We start from the raw sequence: 21,399 nt of genomic DNA, 5'->3' as shown, positions 1-21,399 counted from the left end.
GACGGAAACCAGAGCACACCGTTTACCTTCCCACCACGGCGGTACCTATTTATCTACTTGCACTGGTATGCTTTTGAACTGCTAGGTTAGCAGGAGCTGGGACAGAGCAATGGGAGCTCTGTTGCGGGGATTCAAACTGCCAACCTTCCAATTTGTAAGCCCAAGGGCTCAGTGGTTTAGACCATAGCGCCACCCGCGTCCCTGCAACAACAGGACCTATGGTTTGGTGTGCTCTAAAAGAGCTTCCTGTATTCCTATGTTTCCATGACCTGGTGGACTGCAACAACCTTCTTTCTCCCTTCCCTGCTCAGAAAGAGTCTGAGGAACAGAATAAGGACAGCACCCAATGCCAAGTTTTCATCAATTCATGAATTATGTCCAGGGGCAGATATGAAGGACACCACACCCTCCCCTCCAGTCTATGGTGCTGCTATCATACCAAGCAAGGCGGACAATTAAAAAACAAAATCTTTTTATTTGGTCCTTTGGAACCTGAGTTTGAAAACCACCCATGGGATAATTCGTATTATACAGGGACTGATTACAGATTTGATTTACAATTGATAAAATATCCTATGTTTTCTTAAGAGCTGGACAATATTTACATGGTTAAAAACTATTCACAGCTCGAAGAGAGTGAACAGAAGGACACTCACACACATACACATACACACAAAAAAGAACATTGAAAAAGAGAGAGAGAAAAAAGGAAAGGAGACATTTTGGACAGGGGTAAAAGCAAAATAGAGAGGAACTCACATGCTCAGCCACTTCCTGGCCTGAGATGACTGAGCTGGGAAAGGAGGAAGGTGACGCAGAGTGAACACTGATTGATAGTGGAGATGGTGGGGGAGACTGACTGGTCAAAGGAAAGGAGGAGAAAAATCAACTTTCTGCTCATTACTACTTGATTAGGTGGAGAGAAAATGGAATGGGACATGGAGGAGTAGGGATGGAAAGGTAATGTACTGGCATGATAAAATGATGGCACCGCAACCCTGTCCCCCAAAGGTCCTTGCAATGCCACCTTAGCCCTCAACGTGGCCACACCCTGCCTTTCTGAGCTCCCCAACACCAGCTTGGCCATGCTCCTGAGTACAAAAAGCCCAGCTACACCTGCCTCCTGAGACAGCAAGGGTGCATCTGCGTCACCAACACATTGGCTTTATACTCGCTTAAACCCTAATGGCTTCTTTCAAGGAATCCCAAGAAAATTGCACTCCATTGTCTCTCGAGATAGACTGATGCCAACAACTGTTAAGCAATCCCTCCCCAGTGCTCCCTGGAAAGAGGAAAGGGGTATTAAACCAGTTTAACTCCATAGTGAAGATACGCCCTACGAGAGCTACTTCAAAAGGGTGGGGCTGCAACACAATAGCTTGCATTCATTGTTCTCTTCTCACAGCACACTGCAATGAGCTGTAGAAATCCATATATTCCGATTGCGGAGAGTGCCTGAGCCCTGGAGCTTAGGAATTCAACCCTCTGCAGGAACAGGCTTCCAGAAAGGGTTCACGTGACATTACTGATCCATTCTGCAGCCATGCCATTGTGCTTCCTATACTCCAGCAAACGATGTTCCTCAGAAGTCACTGTAGGAGGAATTAGTGCAAATCTTACAACCTCCTTGAAAGTCGGGCTTCCATCTTCTTATGGCAAGGCTCCCACATCTTCTGCAGTCACAAAGCAGGCCGAAATTGGTGAACTGTTTCCTGGTCACTGCATCTGTGTGCTTCTACAGGTGAAACTTGGAAATTAGAATATTGTCAAAAAGTGCATTTATTTCAGTAACGCAACTTAAAAGGTGAAACCAATATATGAGATAGATGCATGACATGCAAAGCAAGATATGTCAAGCCTTTATTTGTTATACAGTGGTACCTTAGGTTACAGACTCCACTAACCCAGAAATAGTACCTCGAGTTAAGAACTTTGCTTCAGGATGAGAAGAGAAATCGTGGGGCGGCAGCAGGAGGCCCCATTAGCTGAAATGGTACCTCAGGTTAAGAACAGTTCCAGGTTAAGAACGGACCTCTGGAACGAATTAAATTCTTAACTCAAGGTACCACTGTAATTGTAATTATTTGTCGTTAGGCGGGTCAATTATAAATGGAATGTAATTAATTAAATGTAATAGCGATGTTTATTTTTGTTTACTTTTGTATTATTGTAACTATTTGTTTTATTACTGTGGAATTTCCAAAAGAAAGCATTTGTAAAAACTAAAAGAAAAATAAAAAATAATAAGTTGCATTACTGAAATAAATGCACTTTTCAACGATATTCTAATTTTCCGAGTTTCACCTGTATAAAGGCTCACAACTGCTGTGATTTCTGCCTGCTGGAGATCTGCCACAAGAAGGGGAGGAGGAGATGGCAACCCTTCTTGGAAGGCAAAATAAAGCATGGCTTGGGTGGTGGTGGGGAAACACACACGCTTCCTCTCACTGGTTCCGTCACCACTGCACCCCTTCATCTTTGAGGGAAGCAGGGAAGATTGGGCCCTGCAAACAAGCAAGGGTTGGGAGCTGCTCTAAACCAGAGCCACAGATGCATCCAGGACAACACACTACAGTGGTACCTCTACTTACGAATAACTCTACTTACGAATGTTTCTACTTACGAATGGAGCTCCATCCGCCATCTTGGATGCGGTTTAGATAGGATTTTTTCTACTTACGAATTTTTAGATAGGGTTGCTTCGACTTACGAATTTTTTCTCACAATGCATTCCTATGAGATTCGACTTACAAATTTTTTTTGACTTACCAATGTGCCTTCGGAACACATTAAATTCGTAAGTAGAGGTACCACTGTACTTAATTTCTATTTCCCAGCTGAAAGCTGCCATTTGCAGAGCAAGGGCACGGTGCAGAGGGACATTTTTATGGTTCCCCGCATTATTATCACCGTGCTCTATCTTACTTGCCTGGCATTGGTTGTGCCCATACATGGCAATGTTCTACCTTTGAGCAGTCAATGGTAGTGGAGCATTCATGTTTCCTATTTTTTTGCTTGAAGCTGCAACGAGCCCAAGAGCTCCCTGCAGCAGGAGAAGCCAGTGGTGTTGGGGCTGACAACAACTGGCATGTTGTCGTATTTCTCCCTGAATGTGGAAGTGAAAGGAATGACTGGGAGCAGGCTCAGTCCAGAGTGCACTATCCACAATGTCCCCAAGGTGGGCATTTTTTATGTCCCAAATCCTGTCCCAGACTCCCACTCACCCTCACAGTGCTCCACACGTCAACATGTGTAGACAGGGGTGGGCGGGAGTACAAATGAACTAGGCTCTTGACTGATTGCTTGTACCGGCAGCAAGGCCCTTTCCTAACTCAGGGCTTGGACTCATTTTATAGAGCAACATAATGGGGAAGACACTGCTGGTGATGAGCCCCCACAGCTTTCCAGGACGCCCTTCTCCAACCCTGTGCCCGAACCAATGAAGTTGGCAGGAAGACACCATCCCTGCTACCCTGTGCCTGAGCCCACAAGGTGGACTAGAAACCCTGTCCCTGATACCCTGTTACCGAGACCCAACTCCACAGATCTCCATCAAGCTCAGCCCCACTCTGGGTCCCCTGAAGGGCAAAAGCCATGTCCTGTCAACCTCAACTATGCATCTGTCCCAAGTGAGTGATGGTGAGCATGTGTACCACTGGCGATCCATCCAGAATCTTCTTTAAGGGTGATGATGGAGACCAACCTCTCCCTTACGGTGGGTCCAAATGAGCTCCAGAGGCACAACATACTCCAGATTCCAGCATAAGGCTATTCTCCTTGGGTGGGGAAGGAGTGCAGAAATTTCCACTGGTGCATATCTAAACTCACTTTTTTCTGGAGGCTAAGCATCTGACTGCAAAGCAGAACTGGTGGAGACCAAAAGTGCTAAAATTGACCAGGAAAGGTTTTTGGGTAGCTTTCAAATCAGCGCCAAATTGGAAGCGCCAGAAGGCACAAGGGGAGGTCAGTCGGTAAAGGGTTCCTCGTTTTCCTCCACCACAGCTGCTGACCCCTGGCTATTCTTCCTTTGGCCTGCAGATTGCCAGGAAGGGAAACTGGGAGCAACCCTGCTCCTCTGTATCATCTGAGCTGCAGGGACCACAAGTGTGAATGAACTTCCAAGCCCTTCTCAAACACCCAGGCAGCTGTGTGCCTCCCTTGCAGACTCCCAATCACTTCCTTGCAGCCTACACCCATGTCCCCAAGCCCCACTCCTCCCCACAGCAAGTGTCCCCAGCAATATATATATATACACAGACAAGCCCCTGGAAAGATCAAAAATGCCATGGTGCTAAACTTAAGCCCCAGGGGCAACGTCTCCTGCAATACCCATGTGGGTGGGCAAAATGGCTTGAAGCCTGCTTAGAAAAAATGTGCTTCTCTGGGCTTTGTTACAACACTTGTTCCTCCACACAAGTCTTTCTGAGGGGCACGGAGGCAGGAAGAGAAGCAGAGAAGGCAGGCAGAGACTCTTATCCCAAACACCACATAAATTTGGCAGCAGGTTCCACAGCTCGTGCTTAAATCAATCTTGCAGAAAAATACAAAACAGTAAGAATAACATTTTCATAGCCAGCACTCCCACCATATGTGTTGAGTCTAGCACGTTGAGTTGCACATTGAGTCTAGCCCACCACTCGTCCTGCAGAAAAACGGTGCTCACGCTGGGTGAGTAGTTTAACACAGATTCAGCTAGTTTGCAGTTAACAACACAATGGCTCTGCCATTTTTTGGTACCCCTCCGGCAACCCAATCCGCAAAACAAAAACAAAACTTCATCACCTAGCCAACCCAGTGCTGGAAGGGAGATGAAGTCCATCTTACAAGTCATCACCCCTCCACCTGCCAATGAAAATTCCAGACGTGAGAGAGACAGAGACAGGATGGGCCTACATACCCCTCATCCCAGACCCCACCCGACCCCATTGCAGCAGCCAGCTGACATTTTTAACAGTGGGGCGAGGCAACACACAGACAGACACATTGGCCAGAGGTATATTATTGTTGCAGCAGCCTTAGGATTTTTGGCGGCTGTGGGAAGGGTCGAGTCCCAGGACCTGGCGCCTGGGAGCATCTGAGCATCGCCTGCACCTGGGGCTGGGATACGTCCCTCTCCAGGGCTGTGACATTCCCTCGCTCTCCTATCTTGACAGCAGCTCTGGATAAAGTGCATCATCTGTGGGGAGGCAGGTGGGGAGGGGAGGGAGAGAGGATTTCAAGGGAGGGGGGACCTGAGCAGCTCCCTGCCTGACCCCAGGGGGTGGGAGGAAAGGCGCTTGGCTTGAGACACCCAGTCTGTCTGTCCATCCTTCTCAATCCCGATGGCTCAGTAATGGCGGCTCGGGCAACGCCTGAGACAAGTGGGGCCAGAAAAAAGGCAGAAGCAGAAGAGCGGCAGGGAGGGTGGGGCCATTTGTCATAGCGGCCGGGGTCCATGTAGCCCCGCTACCTCCGGCGTCAGCAGCGGATTGTGCGTGCCCTTGGTCGACATCCAGTCATTCAGAAAGGCCTGGGTGGCTTTGCGATGTGCCAGGCGGTGGGTGATGGAGAAACCGGCGTTGCCTTCCAGCTGGGAGAGAATCACTAGAACCTGCCTGGAAGAAAACAAAAAGGAGATAGACAGGTCAGTGAAAGAGAGAGGAAAATAGTGCTAACCCTTGCACACACACACCCAAGTCTACATCTACAAAGGAAGGCCCAAGAACAATGGTAGGAATACAATTCTAACTGGGCAACAGCCCTCTCTGGCTTTGCAAGTAGTCCTTTCATCATGCAGGAAGGTCTCAGATTTCCCAAAGGCCTTCCAATGCACCAACACTCTCTGGGATCAATGTTCTGGCCTGGTGCAGACTTAACATTCCAGATCTCTTAACCAGGTGAAGAGCAGAGGTGCGAAACCTCCAGCACACAGGTGGAACTTCCACCAGGCCTCACCACCTGGCCTACAAAGTCATTTGGGACAACCGATGCCCATCCAGCCTACAAGTGATATCATCCATTCATTGTTTTTGTTCTTATTTTTTTAATTGTGTAATTTGTGTTTTTTGTATCTATGGATGAAGGGCAGTATACAAATTTAATAAATCATCGAAGGACCAATCGGGAGCTTAAGGCGAGATGGACGAAGGCATGCTCCTATTGCCCATTAGCATAGCTGCCAAGTTATCCCTTTTTTACAGGGATTCTCCCTTATGCTGAATAGGCTTCCTCGCGAGAAAAGTGAAAACTTGGCAGCTATGCATTAGATGGTGGGTGGTGTGGGTGTGCCTTGCTTCTATTGAAATTACTGTCCAAATCAGGATGGGGCGGAATCTCCATTTTAGCAGTGGTTTCAGTGGGATCTACTTCTCCCTCCCAGTGCTGCTCCTTGAACTTCTCAAAACTGGAGGTTGAAAAACAGCGAAGGCACCTGGACTTGTCAGTTGAGGAGAGAGGGTGGCCCCCCTCCTCACATTCTACAAGGTGGCAAACTGCTTCATTCCCTCCACGTGGGCAATTCCACAACTTAAGCACACCAACAGGAAATAAAATCTAGTTCTCTCAGCCCTCCGCTGCCTCCCTCTCACCTGTGCAGCGGGGGCACACTGTCCTGCGTTTTGAGGCTGCCTCGTGTCGACACAACGTTGAAGCTGTCTGTGCAGTCGCACTGGACGTGTAGGTAGGATTTAGGGTGCCGGTTCTCCACCACCACAATGAGACCTGCCCAGCCATGTGTCAGGTAGTAGCAAGTCATCCCCTCGCGCCCCTGTGGAAGCAAACCAGGCAGTTAGTCTGGCGGCTAACAGATTGAGATTGAATCCTGACAAGACAGAAGTACTGTTTGTGGGGGACAGGAGGCGGGCGGGTGTGGAGGACTCCCTGGTCCTGAATGGGGTAACTGTGCCCCTGAAAGACCAGGTGCGCAGCCTGGGAGTCATTTTAGACTCACAGCTGTCCATGGAGGCACAGGTCAACTCCGTGTCCAGGGCAGCTGTTTATCAGCTCCATCTGGTACGCAGGCTGAGTCCCTACCTGCCCACTGACTGTCTCTCCAGAGTGGTGCATGCTCTAGTTATCTCTCGCTTGGACTACTGCAATGCGCTCTACGTGGGGCTACCTTTGAAGGTGACCCGGAAACTACAACTAATCCAGAATGCGGCAGCTAGACTGGTGACTGGGAGCGGCCGCCAAGATCACATAACACCGGTCCTAAAAGACCTACATTGGCTCCCAGTACGTTTCCGAGCACAATTCAAAGTGTTGGTGTTGACCTTTAAAGCCCTAAACGGCCTCGGTCCGCTATACCTGAAGGAGGGTCTCCACCCCCATCGTTCTGCCCGGACACTGAGGTCCAGCTCCGAGGGCCTTCTGGCGGTTCCCTCATTACGAGAAACCAAGTTACAGGGAACCAGGCAGAGGGCCTTCTCGGTAGTGGCACCCACCCTGTGGAATGCCCTCCCACTAGAGGTCAAAGAGAACAATTACCAGACCTTTAGAAGGCATCTCAAGGCAGCCCTGTTTAGGGAAGCTTTTAATGTTTGATGGATTTCTGTATTTTAGAATTTCTGTTTTTTTGGAAGCCGCCCAGAGTGGCTGGGGGAACCCGGCCAGATGGGCGGGGTATAAATAATAAATTATTATTATTATTATTATTATTATTATTATTATTATTATTATTATTATTAGTCTCAGCCCCAGACCGGCGTATCCTGCCTGCTTCCACCTCGCCCCCACATGGCAATACAGAGTCCCAACCTCCAACACTCAGGGCCAGGCTCACTCCAACTCTTTGGGAAGATGCGCGTTCCCAGGAGCACATGCACAGCTGCAGGTGCTTGGCTGCTTTCCAGAGAGAACATCCACATACAAAACTCACCCATCCAACTAACAGCAGGACACCCGCCTGCAGAAAGCTGTAGGGTTTTATGTAGCTTAGTAAGCTAGGAATTAAGGAACTCTGGCCTCACGTCTGCTATGGACTCTGTAGGTGGTCTTAAACAAGCCACCACCCCCTGAGCCTGCTTTGCACCCCAAGTGTTTTGCCTTGGACTCTGATAACACCTCTTGCTTTTCTGGATGGAGGATAGAGAGGGGTGTGGGAGCATTGCAGACAAGTTTGCATTTGCTGCTCCACCCACTATTTACTGTGACCCCACCTACCAGTGGCATGCGGCCCTTGGGAGATTGCTTAGAAAGGAATGTGGCCCACAGGTTGAAAAAAGGTTCCCCAGCCCTTACATGTGCAGTACTGAGATAGTGCGTGTGAAGCAAGTTTGAACATTTTAAAACGCTCCATAAATGTTTAAGCGTCGCGGCCACCGTTTTCCCAGTAGCAAGGCTCTTAGGCAGCTGGGGTGGGCAAAATATCTGCTGCAAACCCTGGAGAGCTGCTGCCTGTCAGAACAGATACCAGCCATCTCCAACCTGGTGTTCTCCCAGCCTTCTTGATGTTGCTTGGAGTTGTTGTCCAGCCCCCCCCCAATCCCTCACATGGTAGCCAATATGCTGATAGCGAGAAGCAGGAAAGAACAGACTCTCTGAAGCAGCCGGGTGGGGTGGGGCTGATGCCTGCATGTACCTCATGCCGTTCGCCCTTGTTCTCAGTGAGAAGAATGATGGCATCTGCCAGTGTGGTGGACTGAGCCTCGATCTGTTCCACCATCACCAAGCGGGAGCTGTAGATGGCCAGGATGTAGCTGGAGATGTCAGCAGCTGGGCATGCATTGCCAGTAGTAGGGCTGGAAACTGGTAAGAGATCGAAATAAGCAAGTGAGGCAGCATCAGGCTGCAGGGCCTCAGGTCCACAAGGGAGTCCACACCCCCAAGAATCCCTACCCATCCTGCCATGTGGCCTTTCCCTCACTCAGGCCAGCTTAGGAACATGAAGTGCCTTCCTGATTACAATACAGGCCTGGTATTTAGACTCCAACACAAGCCAAGACCTGCATTCTTGAAATAGTAAAATTTCTATTGCATTCTTGTGCAATAGTAAAAAGCAGAAAAGCACCTAAAAGGCCACCCAGAGAAGCTCCCACCTTCCCAAGTGTAAAATAAACCAGTCCCCGCCCCCTACACACAGGGGTATTCGGAGAACTCAGACGACAAGCTTCAAATTACTACATACATTGTTGGTATTGTCTACTCAGAAGGAAGTCCTACTGAGTTCAATGGGGCTCTCTCCAAGGTGATTGGTGTTAGGACTGCAATCTGCAAGAAGCCAATGTTTAAGCAATGAAGGCAACTTTCAACCGAGAATTAAGACTGAGGAAGGGGAACCTGTGGGGTTCCAGATGGAACTCCCAATTCTCATCAGTCCCCACCAGGATGGCCAATGGTCAAGGATGAAGTTAGTTTCGGCCCCAGCAACTTCTGGAGGATCACAGGCTCCTTCATTGCTTAAAGCTGTTCTGAAAACACATGTGCCTTTTTCTTCTAACAGTGACCCCCCCCTTTTTAACACCCCCAAGCTCTCAGCAGGCAACCCTACTGCTGGAACTGGCAGGCCCACTGCCCTAGGAGAGTCAGAAGTAGACCCTGCCATGCAACCCTTACCTTGGCTTGAGGAGGTGCCTGTCACTAGGGTAGTCCAGTGATTGAAGGCACAGCACACCACCGCATACTCTCCCGGCTCCAGCATGACATCACAGTTGACAAACTTCTTGACTGCCCGCTTGCTGTGCGCCATCAGGCGGCCCAGGCTGAGCTTGCTGCCATTGATGAAGGTGGCTCGGAAGACCATGATGCAAAGGTCCAGCAAGTGGCTGTCCACTGTGTCCGAGCGCCTGCCAAGGGAAAGGAGGGAAGGGGCCATGGCTCAGTGTGAAAGCATGCAGGAAGTGCCAGGTCCAATCTTTGGCGGGGCTGGGAATCAGTCTGTGGGAACCTGCAGCCAGTTGCTGCAGACCACACTGAATTGGATGGGCCAATTGCTAGACTCCTGGTGTAAAGGAGTTCCCAACATTCCTGTGAAGTGCAGTGGAGTCAGAAGTCACTGCACAAGCCGCTGTACCCACTCTCTTTCACCAAACAGGATAACACAAACAATATGAGGTGGGGGGCAAAAATATGGATCTTGCCAGACTGCTGTCTTGGTAATAGCAGCTTGCAGCAGTGGCCTCACCACCATTTCCATCGTTTCTTTGTTTAGAGTTTCTGTCTTCAGAGAAACATAGACTTGTAGATTTGGAAGGGACCCGAAGGGTCATCTAGTGGCAGAGAGAGAAGGATTCGAGGCATAAGGAGGGTAGCCTTTCTGCTCCTCTAATAGCTGATGGAAGCCTAGCTTCTCCAATGACACCATGGGCAACAAGCTATTCAGAGGTACAGAGAGAGCCCGGCCTGAAACCCTGGAGGGCTGCTGCCAATCAGTGTAGACAGCACTAAGCTAGATGGATCGATGGTGTAAACTTTGTAAGAGGCAGCTTCCTATGCTCCCTAGGTACAAGGGTCCTGCTTTCTGCTACACATCTGGCCACCCTAGAGAAAAAAAGCAGGCAGATGAGCATGTTAAAAAAACAACATCATCCCATTACTGGGTCCTGTGGTGAAGTTTGTAGCAGTTAAAAGTGGGTTCTGAGTCTGAAGATCACAGAAACTAATGACTAAAAAATGCCTGTCACTATGAGGGATGGGGAGATGAGAGAAGAGGACTTGTCTATTGTAAGGACTCACAGGGGAGAGAGGCAGCACATGTCTATAAATATATAAATACCACACCTTTCAATGAAGGCCACTGTCATGGCTTGAGGACCAGATTTTCCCGGCAGTGCTTTACCTTCCTGGTAAAGTGGCAGCCTTTCACTGATATAGAAGGAAAGGGATGTTCACAGGGCCGATCATTACAGCACGGGGCTAAACCTGTTCCACTGAGAAACAATAATGCCCCTATCTGTGTAGCCACAGTTCTCCCAATCTAGACAGCTGCAATCTTCATTCTGTTCCTTAGTCATGTTAGAAGAGCAGGACAAATGGCAGGAAATGGCTTTTATGTTGTGAGAGGATAGCAGTGCCACCACCATCATGCTATGTGTCGGCTCAATAGCAGTTGAGCTGGAACTGGAGATGGGACTAAACAAAAGAGGGGTCAATGCACAAGTGACGATTGCCAAGATGCAATGCTAGTTCTAGAGTAACTAGGGTGATGTAAACAGTGTGCAAGAGCCTTGAATCTTTGTTCAGTGGCTGATGTGTGTGATCTGCGACCTCACCTGCTGCCTTCCTGGAAGAGGGCGAACTCCAAAGTTGCACGCTCCAGCACAGTCAGTGAGGTGACGGTAATGGGTCCACTGGCTTTGTTGGGAAAGGTGCCCTGCACACGAACTTCATGCCAGTCTGAATGGAGCTTGCAGATGTCCACTGAGTCGAAATACCTGGGCAAGGGGAAAGGCAGTTGTCAACCCCGGAAGCAGCTGTAGCCAAGATCAGATGAGTCTCTTTTAGACAGCAATCAAGGCACCCCTGTAAAATCTTCATTGGTAATGGCACAGTTTCCTGGGGGTGGTGGAAGGAGGACCACCTTTTTGTGGAAGAGACAGCTGTGTTGCTGTCCATCTTTCTCTTCCCTCTACACTAGCGTGGCAAACCTTTTCTGACCTGAGGACCACACCCAAGCTTCCAAGGGCAAAATGCAAAAGGGGGTAGTGCTACTTTCATAACCCAGCACAGAGAAAGTTCCAATCTGCTCCTCAACCATTGAGTGCCAATCAGCTGGAGGGAGGATTTTTCTCTCATCATAGCATGAACTAGCATGAACTGAAAGATTCTCCTCTCCTTCCAGGAATGTGCAGTAACATACTTTGCAATGGCCTTCTTGACACTGCAAAAGTGCCTCTTTGTTCTCTTGCATGCCACCCCTGCTAACAGGTCAGAGCGCTCTGGAAAACTGGAAGGAGTGATTCTTCCTGTTCCCAGAGTACTCCCACCTGCTTGCAATGAAGCACTCAGGGGTTCCCACATTCAGCGCCATAGTTGCAAATTTTGCTGGGAGCTTAAGGCCCACATTAAATAGCTTGGTGTGTCTGATTCTGGTCTCACACTTTTAAAATATTCTAGTTTTCTGTGAGCTCCATCACAGTAGAGGGAGAATGCACAGCTCCCAAAGAACTGGAAGCAAATTCAAACTAACAACTCATGAGAAGGACAGGGGATTCAGAGCAGCAATTCAGCAAGCTAACAATAAACCATGGCTTAAAACTGGCTAGTCATTCTGACTTATTAGGGAGAAGCAAACCACAAACCCTGGTTCAGAAGGAACAGGTTGGTTTGTCCCATTCGCACCAGGGAAGGAGCAAAGCGGGAGTGAATGAGCAGTGCATATGAGCACTCTGCTTGTACACATTGAAGCATGATAAGTCAGCAGTACATGTGTCTGTGCCTTAGATCTGCATCAGAACCAGGAGGTCACACTCCAGCCCAATCCAAGCTTCTAAAGGCAGCAGAGCAAGGACCCAGAAACACAGGACAGTCTGTGCAATTTTGCCAGTACCTGATGAAGTCATTGTACTCCATCCAGAAGACCCCTTCACTGCTCCCGTGGGGCATCAGCTCATGCCGCAAGTGTGCCGGCCAGTGGGGCCATTCGTCAGACCAGCTACCATTCCAGGAGAAGCGGCCCCAGGGGTTACGGAGTCGTAGGAGCCTGAAAGAAGCAGCAAGACAGAACTGAACTTAAGCTTCTTTATTTAAGTTATAAAGTTCTATTCTGCCCGCTCTTAAAAAAAGAAACCCCAAAGAGGGCTTACAACAGAGCAACATTCGTCAATAGCCACAATAGAGACATTTCTTCCAGAACAACAGGGTCAGATGAATCAGGAAGTTAAATTGCTTAAAGTATGCAGGGATATAAACGGTTTTTATGAAGGGTGAAACCAGACTAAAAGATTTTAGAATGAGTTAATTATTTTAGTTTCAGTTGATGAATCAATGATCAATCAATCAAATCTGAATGTGTGTCAAAACATTATATCTAGTGGGCTTCATAGTACATTATAGTAGTGGACTTCATTTTCAGATTACTGTATGCATATATGTGCTATAGGAGGCATCATCCTAGAAAAGCCATTATCGCCTTAAAAGAGGAAGAATGCCTCTTTAAAACAAATACAAATGTCACCTGCATTTTTAATAAGAACTTCTAATTTGTTTTTTTGCCTGCCCAATTAACTGAGAACCTGTTCAACCATACCGGAATTTTTAAATGGATTAATCTAACAAATCAATCAACTAAGTTTGCAGACCTAGTTAGATTACATTTCCTGAAGATAACGAAGGATGGGCTTTGATACCATCCTTTTGGGAAGAAGAGAGATCACCCAACACAGCTTTGGGCTTCTGTTTGATTAAGAAGGGATGTAAAAAAAAAACCCAACCTTTTAACCAACACACAAACACACACAGGTCAGCAGAGGAGTAAAAAAAGAACCTTTGTCTGTGCTTTGATGTCTAGTGAGTACTGGTATGTCAGGCATAGATGGATGGTGGTTCCTGGAGCACAGCTTCCCCTTTGAGACAGAAGGTGGGATGAGAGGTGCTCATTCCCCAAGGGTTGATGGGCCCAGGGAAGTGGTCTGTTTTGAACTTTATAAACCCAGAACCAATTTTAACCCCAATCTGCAATGCTTCCTTAAATCATCTCCTGCCCATGCTCATCTCTCTTGCTCTCAGGTGGCCACACACAAAGGTCCAGCAGAGCCTGTTATGTCTCATTACAGTTGCCAAGACTGAGCAAGAAAACACACTTTGCAATCTGGAAATTCTGATGCCCTTTCACCTTTTTGCCTACCTCTCAAAATGATTTCACCCTGGGGAGGCAGGCAAAGAGCTAAATAGGAGCACCAAAGTACCAATCTTACCCTACATTAAACTCCCGGCTCTTCTCCAGGAAATATATCTGCAATATTCTTTAGTTCTCATACCTGCATCTTTCCTTAGTATATCTCCATACGGCCTTACAGTGATGTTATGGGCAGATAGTTGAAGTGAACAACAATCCACGAGTCAACATTTTAAATCAGATGTGGTGAACCTTTGGTCCTCCAGATGTTGCTGAACTACAACTCCCATCATTCCTGGACACTGGCCATGCTCTCTGGGGCTGATAAGCATTTTAGTTAAGCAACATCTGGAAGAACAAAAGTTCCTGCACACCTGCTTTAAACCAAACAAGCAGCCTGCCTAATTAGCCAAGAGCCAACTATCTTTTCTTGGCCATTTTTACCTGCACCCTTGCACATCTCGGACATCTAATATGGAATACGCATGCCGTGGACGAAGGCCCATGCTTTCGTAGGCTGCATCATCCACCTTCATGTTGCCCCCTCCACAGGATGCACCCATCAGAAAGCTGAAGGATGGGAAAGAAAAGGGAGTGGGGAGGGGATAAAAGAAACATAACACAAGATTTACACTACCAGGCTTAGCATCAGGAGTCAATGGGAGGATAACTGGGGAGCTAAAGTTATCTTATAAGGTATGTATCACCCCACATTTTGCATAAGCTGGAAAGGTTGTTAATGGCATGCAGAAATACAAAGCTAGTTAGCCCTCAGGCTAAGGGAGATACGGCCGCCACCACTGCAAGATGCAGGGACTGCAAATGCAGGAATTGCTTGCGCTTCTTAGGACTGGTCTATATGTACTGCAAAATGAGATGGCACAATCCTGGCATGGCAGAGTGGACTGTACCAGACTGCAAGGGGAGAAGGGAAGAGGGTGCCATCTCTTAACAATCCCTGCAAATACTTTATTTTGGGGGGCGGGCAGGAAACAGCATGCTGGGCTAAAATATTCTAATTCACTCCTTGCTGTGCTATTTTTCTACTTGTAGAAGGTTTTCTTTACACACAGATACAATCAGAAATATGATCCTGTACCTATAGCCTGATGTAGGGCAATCTATTTTACCACTTGATTTTGTTGCTTGTGTAGACTAGGCCTAAGTTTCTGATTATAATATAATATAATAATATAAATATGAGATTGGGTCTGAGTTTCTAGGTTAATTCATGGTTTGTTTCATATCAGTAGTAAGGAGGGACTTTGGCAAACATGCCTTGCAGCTGATGCCTTACAGTAATGCTAAAACTGGTACCAAAAGCCTCGTTGCAGGAATGCCCAGTTCCCAACTGTGCACGTGATACCACTTTTGAGCCGCTTACACTCAGTTGTCCAGCCCCCTGCTCCCCATGCAATGACTACATGCAACGTAACCCTCACCCACCTTCCTGCCACGCTCCTCTTCTGCCTCTGCAGTAATTGCTCAGCCTTGCACTCTTGGCAGGTGGAGCAAAGCGGGGAGGTGGCCTATATTCAGCAGCTGTTGCATGCAGAAGAGTATTGCACACAGGCAGACAAAGCTTTGAATGGCAGGAGTTCTAACATTCGTACACTATTGGGTTGGGGCTTTAACGGTATGATCTTTTAACAGGGGCTCTGAATTAGGTCACATCCACACCATACATTTAAAGCACATGGCTCCCCCCCTCCAAAAAAAATCATGGGAACTCAACTGCTCCAGCTGAGAATTGAATAGTCCATGCAGCAGAAGCACAGAACAGAACAGCTTGGGGCTTCTCTTTTCTCTTGGGCTGACGGCACAGGCTGTACCTAGCTCTGAGTGTTCATGGGCATTTTGGACCAATACAGAAAGCATCCCATGACACTAGCCTCTCCAAAGCAGCTCACCAGAGCAGTGCATTCTGAGATTTGCAGTCTATCTGCCATTCCAGCTTACTAAGGATGAGAGTGGCCAAGGGATGCATTTTACAGCAACAGGCCTTAGCTCTCTATCTTTGCTAAAGCCACAGCAGTAAGCTCAATGAAATTCCACTTTTCCCTTAGTCTAGATGCGGCCCGGCCGGCCGCAGATACCAAATCAGTCTTTACGCTCCTCACAGCTGAAGGGGAAAGCCCTCCCTCCTGCCTCGTCTTACCCAGCCTCCTTAGAACTCAGCATTTTGGCCCAGATGAGGTCAGTGTCAATGGGCTCCTCGCGAGGGTTAGTGGAGCTGACCTGCAGCATCAGGCTCTCGCAGGGGGCGCCGGTTAGCGTAGCTAGGCCTTCAATAGCGCGCCCTGCCTGGAGGGCAAAGTACGAACCATGGAGTTTGGCCAGGGCTTTCTCAATAAGGGCCACCCATAGCTGCTTCCTCTGGGCCTGGGGGAGAAGAACACAAATCAATGGCTGCAAACAAGGCTGTCGACCAACTTCAGAGTTCACAATTGATTATTTCTCTTTTAATAGAGTGTGTTAATTGCATTTAAATACATTTGCATGCTACAGATGGGCTAAGGGTGACCTTATCTGCCTACAGCACAAGCGTTAACAAAGGGTGGAAACCCTTGGCTAGAGTTGTGTGTACTCTGCATGTAATGAAATGAAATCTCTGAGCCCAGGCAATCCAAGATCTATGCTAAGGAAGAGTGGTTTTTGAAACTATATCAATTATGCAAACTGAGTGCAAATGCATTATTCTGCTTTTTCAATGTTATAATCATAATATAGTCTGACTTTGTTAAGTCATAGGAAGAGCAAGGAAACTTCAGCCATGTCGCTCAAAGCCTTAAAATCTTATTCAGTCCTCTCTGTGGCTCCTGAAATTTCAGTGTGTATTGTCCGAATATTTTTTGAGCATTCTTGTACAGGATAAGAACTAGAAACCTTTTTAAAAAGCAAAACAAAATCAAAGCTGAAATTCCCAGGAAGCTAAATTCTGCACCCACCAGCACATATTCATTTTTGTAAAGCCGCATTATGAATTCAGCCCTCTCCTTGTTCTAGACCAGATGGTCAATCTGTGGCCCTCCAGATGTTGTTGGACTACAACTTCCATCAACCCCAGCCATCCCCAGTTCAACAACATCTGGGGGACTGCAGGTTTCCCATCTAAATGAACTTCTAAGCTGGAGACCCCATGTAGAGTCTTTTACAGGACACATAGCACAGCATCTCTCAGTTTGCTATAAAAGAGACACTTTGACACAACACTGTTCCCAACCTCTGGCATATCCCCCTCTGTGGTTTCCCCTGCTGTAATGGCTAGTGCTGGCCATATCAAATCCCAGCACCTACCTGAGAGAAGAGGAGGTAGCCACACTCATCACAGGGCAGCATGTCATCCACCAGCACAGTGGTCCAGGTGCCATCTTTGCAAAGCCGCACCTGATAGGCTCCCTCCAGGCACATGCTCCGTGTAATCATGACCCGTTCCACCAACTCAGGCCTTTCTGCCAGCACAGCCAGAGCACTGAGGAACCTAAAAAGGAGGTGCCAGATGAAGCCAGTTAATACCAGGCTGCTCACCAGCAAGTCAATGACTACATTCGGATATCATTCTAGACCAGGCGTAGGCAAACTCGGCCCTCCAGATATTTTGGGACTACAATTCCCATCATCTCTAGCTAACAGGACCAATGGTCAGGGATGATGGGAATTGTAGTCGCAAAACATCTGGAGGGCTGAGTTTGCCCGTGCCTGTTCTAGACCAGTGTTTCCCAACCTTGTGCCTCCAGCTGTTTTTGGACTACAATTCCCATCATTCCTGACCACTGGTCTTGCTAGCTAGGGATGATGGGAGTTGTAGTCCCAAAACATCTGGAGGCACAAGGTTGGGAAACACTGTTCTAGACTATGGTTTCATGTGATGTGCCTAGTCTTCTCCTGAACTCACACACTCTCCTCCTCTCCTTCTGTATGGCACCCACTCCTGCTTTCAATTAACTGTAGCTTCCTGTGTCATCTGAAGCAAGAACTGTACTTAACATTTGTATTATTAACAACAGATAATAACAATCTACAAGGCACAGGAGGGGCAATTAATTATGCTTCAAGCTGAGAAGCTGACTTGCACTATCATTCACTCAATGATTTTTGGAGGTATTTTCATCATACAAGATAAGAATTATACTTTCTTTTCCAAGAAAAATCAAATATATTCAGTGGCGGATTATATTCTTACTTCTCCAGGTATTATTAAAGACTCTAGAGAAATAAAGAATGTTTCAATTTTGTATGCAGAACATGCACCAGTGAAATTTGAGTAGATCTATTTAAAAAATACTCAGATTGGAAGTTACATAATTTGATCTTACAAAATAAAGAAACTGCAGACAAGCTGAGACAGCAAATTATTGTTATTAATTTAAGAATGAATGAAATCAACTTAAATGTCCCCCAAACTATGATAAGGTATTGTTAGAGTATTTGGAAAGAAAATCAGTAAGAAATATAGTAAAATGGAAAAATCAGATGCATGACTCTCTCTCTCTCTCTCTCTCTCTCTCTCTCTCTCTCTCTCTCTCTCTCTCTGTGTGTGTGTGTGTGTGTGTGTGTGTGTGTGTGTGTACATGGTCTGCTGAACTGATCCATGGAGTTCATATTGGAAAGACCAGTTACACTGGTGGCTGGTCTTCTTTGTTCTACAGGTAGGAGTAGCTAATGTGTCTTGCAAATGTTGGACTCCAGTTCCCATCAACCCCAGCCAGCATGGGCAGTGGCCAGGAATGATGGGAATTGTAGTCCAACAAAGTTTTTGAGCACCTAAAAATGTTGTTGATTCTGCTGAGCTGAATAAAGTACTACTAGGTCACTGTCACCAGAGCTATACGTGGAACCCCAGCACCTCAAAATGTTGATCTGTGCCGAGAAGCAGGGCTTCACAGGTTTATGTTTGTGTGAGAAACAGGGCTTCACAGGTTTATGTTTGTTCCCATAATAGCATTTAATTGAACAAGTGGTATTTTAAAATAAAAATAGATGCATGATTACAAAATTTAAAAAGTAATAGGCTACAGTGAATAATCACTCTAAAAGGCCAATAATCACTCTAAAAGACCACGATGAATTGATTATTTAAAAAAAAATTCATCATAACATCCTTATTGGAGTCATATTTCCCCTAACAGCTTGCTCTACTTGATTCTGAGGTTTCATCTACTGGCATCCACAGCTTTCACTGATACACAGCTGTGGTCCTCCAGTATGGGCAAAAGTGAGGGATGGTGGGAGCTGGAGTCCACCAGGTTACCCACTTTCACTTATACCACCCTTTGAACTTAGTAAGCAATTTATTAATCCATATCTATGGACTGCAGCCCATCCCCAGGAATCAGTATGTACCGCTCCAACCAGAGCTCATTGCTTCTGGTATCTGGTTAGCATCATTCCACCAGGAAATGGCAATATGACAATTTGTTAATGGGCTACAGCAATGGCTTTCAGACCTCTGGGGAATCCTGAGAAACTTATCAGAGTTCAATGAAAATCTATTTGACTGATTCATCTTCAGGTTCCCAAATCATCTTACAACAAATTACAACAGAACAAATAAAAACAAGAACATTACCACAAGATGATCAGCAAACCCAGACATGGTTAATCAAAAGACAGCTTGCCTGCTATGACCAACCTTGCTCAGTCATCGTGTAGCCTCAGGTGAGTGATGGGTACAATTCTGGAGCACCTATTTTCACTTGACTTGGCCAGCATTCTGCGCAAATTGAGCGTGTGCCTTAATATATGGTCTAGAATCTATGTCAGGGTTTGTGGCAGGCATGCAGAGTTCCTTAGCAGACACACTGATGTGGAAAGTGTTCTCTCAAGGCTTGAAAGCTTGACAGCCTCCAACAGAGATTATTATGGTTCATATTTTACACAGAGGAAAGTGGAACTGTGAGGCAGGCGATGCTATCGGCCTGTAAGAATGACTCCAGAGGCTTCCTTTTCACTCCTGTCTTCCCTAGTAATGCACAGATGCAGGAAAGTACTGCAAGGCCCAACAAGCCTGACCAGCAACAGTGTTATTCAACCTTGCACCCCCAGGTTATGTTGAACTCCAGCTCCCAACAACCAGCATGGTCAATGGTCAGGGATGATGGGAGTTGTAGTCCAACGTGATCTGGGGAACACAGTCCTAGAATATGACCCCATAATCTTTTGGAGCGCCTCAGCAGATTGATCACTGTGAAAAATGCTGCTTGAATTAGAATACGTGAAAATCACAGGGCTCGGAAGATTTAAATGTGGTGTACATGTGCACATGCTAAGTACAGTCCCGCTCATGATAAACTATTCCATTGAGGTCCTGGCTTTGTAGCTCATCTTTTAGCCTTAAAGTGATCTGCATGTTGTCCCTGCTGAGGGGGAAAGCTCCTTTATTCTTGCTGGGGGAAAGTGGTTGGTTTTTCAGATCTCTCTTGCATACCACCAGGGGGCAGCCAATATCTGTAGTCAGCAGAAAGAACGAAAGCTTTCTGAAAGTAGAAATGTAAAGGCCTTGGGGTGTCCTCCCATTCAGTGCTGGGAAGCCGGCTGAGCTGGCTGCAAGTGCACCTGCCAGAATCTTGTGTCAGGATCTACCAAATTCAGACCACACTCTCTGCTCGTGTACAATGGCCATTAGCAACGGGGTTCCCACATATCTAATTCCCTTTAAAAGCCACAGTTGAATCCAATTGCCCTTAATTCTTACCAGCAATTTCCCAGGAGCCCTTGCAGGATGTCAGAGGGCCGAGGTGTCCGGAAAACAGACCACTTGACTGAACGGTCCTTGAAGATGCTGCAGTTGATTTCATGAGGCCTCAGCCACTGCTTCACTCGCTGCTGGACACTGTCCCCTTCGGGGAAGCCAACTGACTTGGGCCCTGGAGGGAAACTGTCATCCACAAAGTTGACCTTGTTCTGCAGATACAAAATTCAAGAAGCCCAAGGGCATCCTTGTTACTGATACTCAGTTCCACATGAAAGCAGGGGCTCCAGCAGCAACTGTTGGACACATGCTGGCAGTCTTGCTTTAGGGACACGCAGGTCCCATCTGCACCATAGACTCAGAGCAGTATTACATCACTTTAAACAGTCACAGCTTCCCCCAAAGAATTATGGGAACTGTAGCAGAGGGTTGTTAGGAGATCCCCATTCCCCTCACAGCTACAATGCCCAGTTTCCTGAGAAGAAGGACTGACTGTCAAATCACTTTCAGAAATGAAGGTCTTTGAGAGGAAAAGGGGTCTCCTAACAACTCTTAGCACACTAAAACCACAGTTCCCAGGATTCTTTGGGGGGGGGAGCCATGACTGTTTAAAGTGGTATGATACTGCCTTAAATGTAAAGTGAAGATGGGAATTCAGTTCATTCCAACTTTCTTTCCTGTGCATATGCTAGAACAAAAGGTGGCTAACAATAACTAAAGCTGCTCCTTATCCAACAAACCAGTACTGTTGAAGTCTGGCTCCCTCTAGGGTTACAGGTCAATGTATTTCTCAGTTCATGCTATCTAAGGACTAGCCTGCACATTGAGGCAGGCATACAGTGAGTCATACCTCTGCCCACTAAAGGGGATGAAACTGCCAACATCCTTTCCTTGATCAGCACCTATGGGGGCCTCAGCTGATGAAATACAAAGGTAAACAGACAAGTGAGTTAAGCAC

General features: G+C 47.0%; 1 protein-coding gene across 4 annotated transcripts in view; it reads right to left on the bottom strand.

Moving 5' to 3' along the window:
• Nucleotides 1-455: 455 nt before the first annotated feature.
• Nucleotides 456-21,399, bottom strand: part of CAPN15 (calpain 15) — a 92,064-nt gene continuing 71,120 nt past the window's right edge. For 3 of the 4 annotated variants that reach the window (XM_035130611.2, XM_035130613.2, XM_035130612.2), the window contains 10 exons: nucleotides 20,445-20,653; nucleotides 17,048-17,231; nucleotides 15,909-16,132; nucleotides 14,195-14,320; nucleotides 12,464-12,616; nucleotides 11,187-11,348; nucleotides 9,532-9,761; nucleotides 8,558-8,724; nucleotides 6,567-6,745; nucleotides 456-5,594 (listed from right to left, as the gene is read on the bottom strand). In XM_035130611.2, coding sequence (XP_034986502.2) covers nucleotides 5,417-5,594; nucleotides 6,567-6,745; nucleotides 8,558-8,724; nucleotides 9,532-9,761; nucleotides 11,187-11,348; nucleotides 12,464-12,616; nucleotides 14,195-14,320; nucleotides 15,909-16,132; nucleotides 17,048-17,231; nucleotides 20,445-20,653 — 1,812 coding nt within the window. In that variant the 3' untranslated portion in view covers nucleotides 456-5,416. Of the gene's footprint in view, nucleotides 5,595-6,566; nucleotides 6,746-8,557; nucleotides 8,725-9,531; nucleotides 9,762-9,791; nucleotides 11,047-11,186; nucleotides 11,349-12,463; nucleotides 12,617-14,194; nucleotides 14,321-15,908; nucleotides 16,133-17,047; nucleotides 17,232-20,444; nucleotides 20,654-21,399 lie in introns of those variants that run through there. The other variant, XM_060283016.1, reaches the window with a different exon arrangement.

Source organism: Zootoca vivipara, chromosome 14 (assembly GCF_963506605.1).
Source record: "Zootoca vivipara chromosome 14, rZooViv1.1, whole genome shotgun sequence".
NCBI lineage: Eukaryota > Metazoa > Chordata > Lepidosauria > Squamata > Lacertidae > Zootoca > Zootoca vivipara.
The sequence above is the reverse complement of the archived record's forward strand: the minus strand, read 5'-3'. Positions and strand labels throughout refer to the sequence as shown.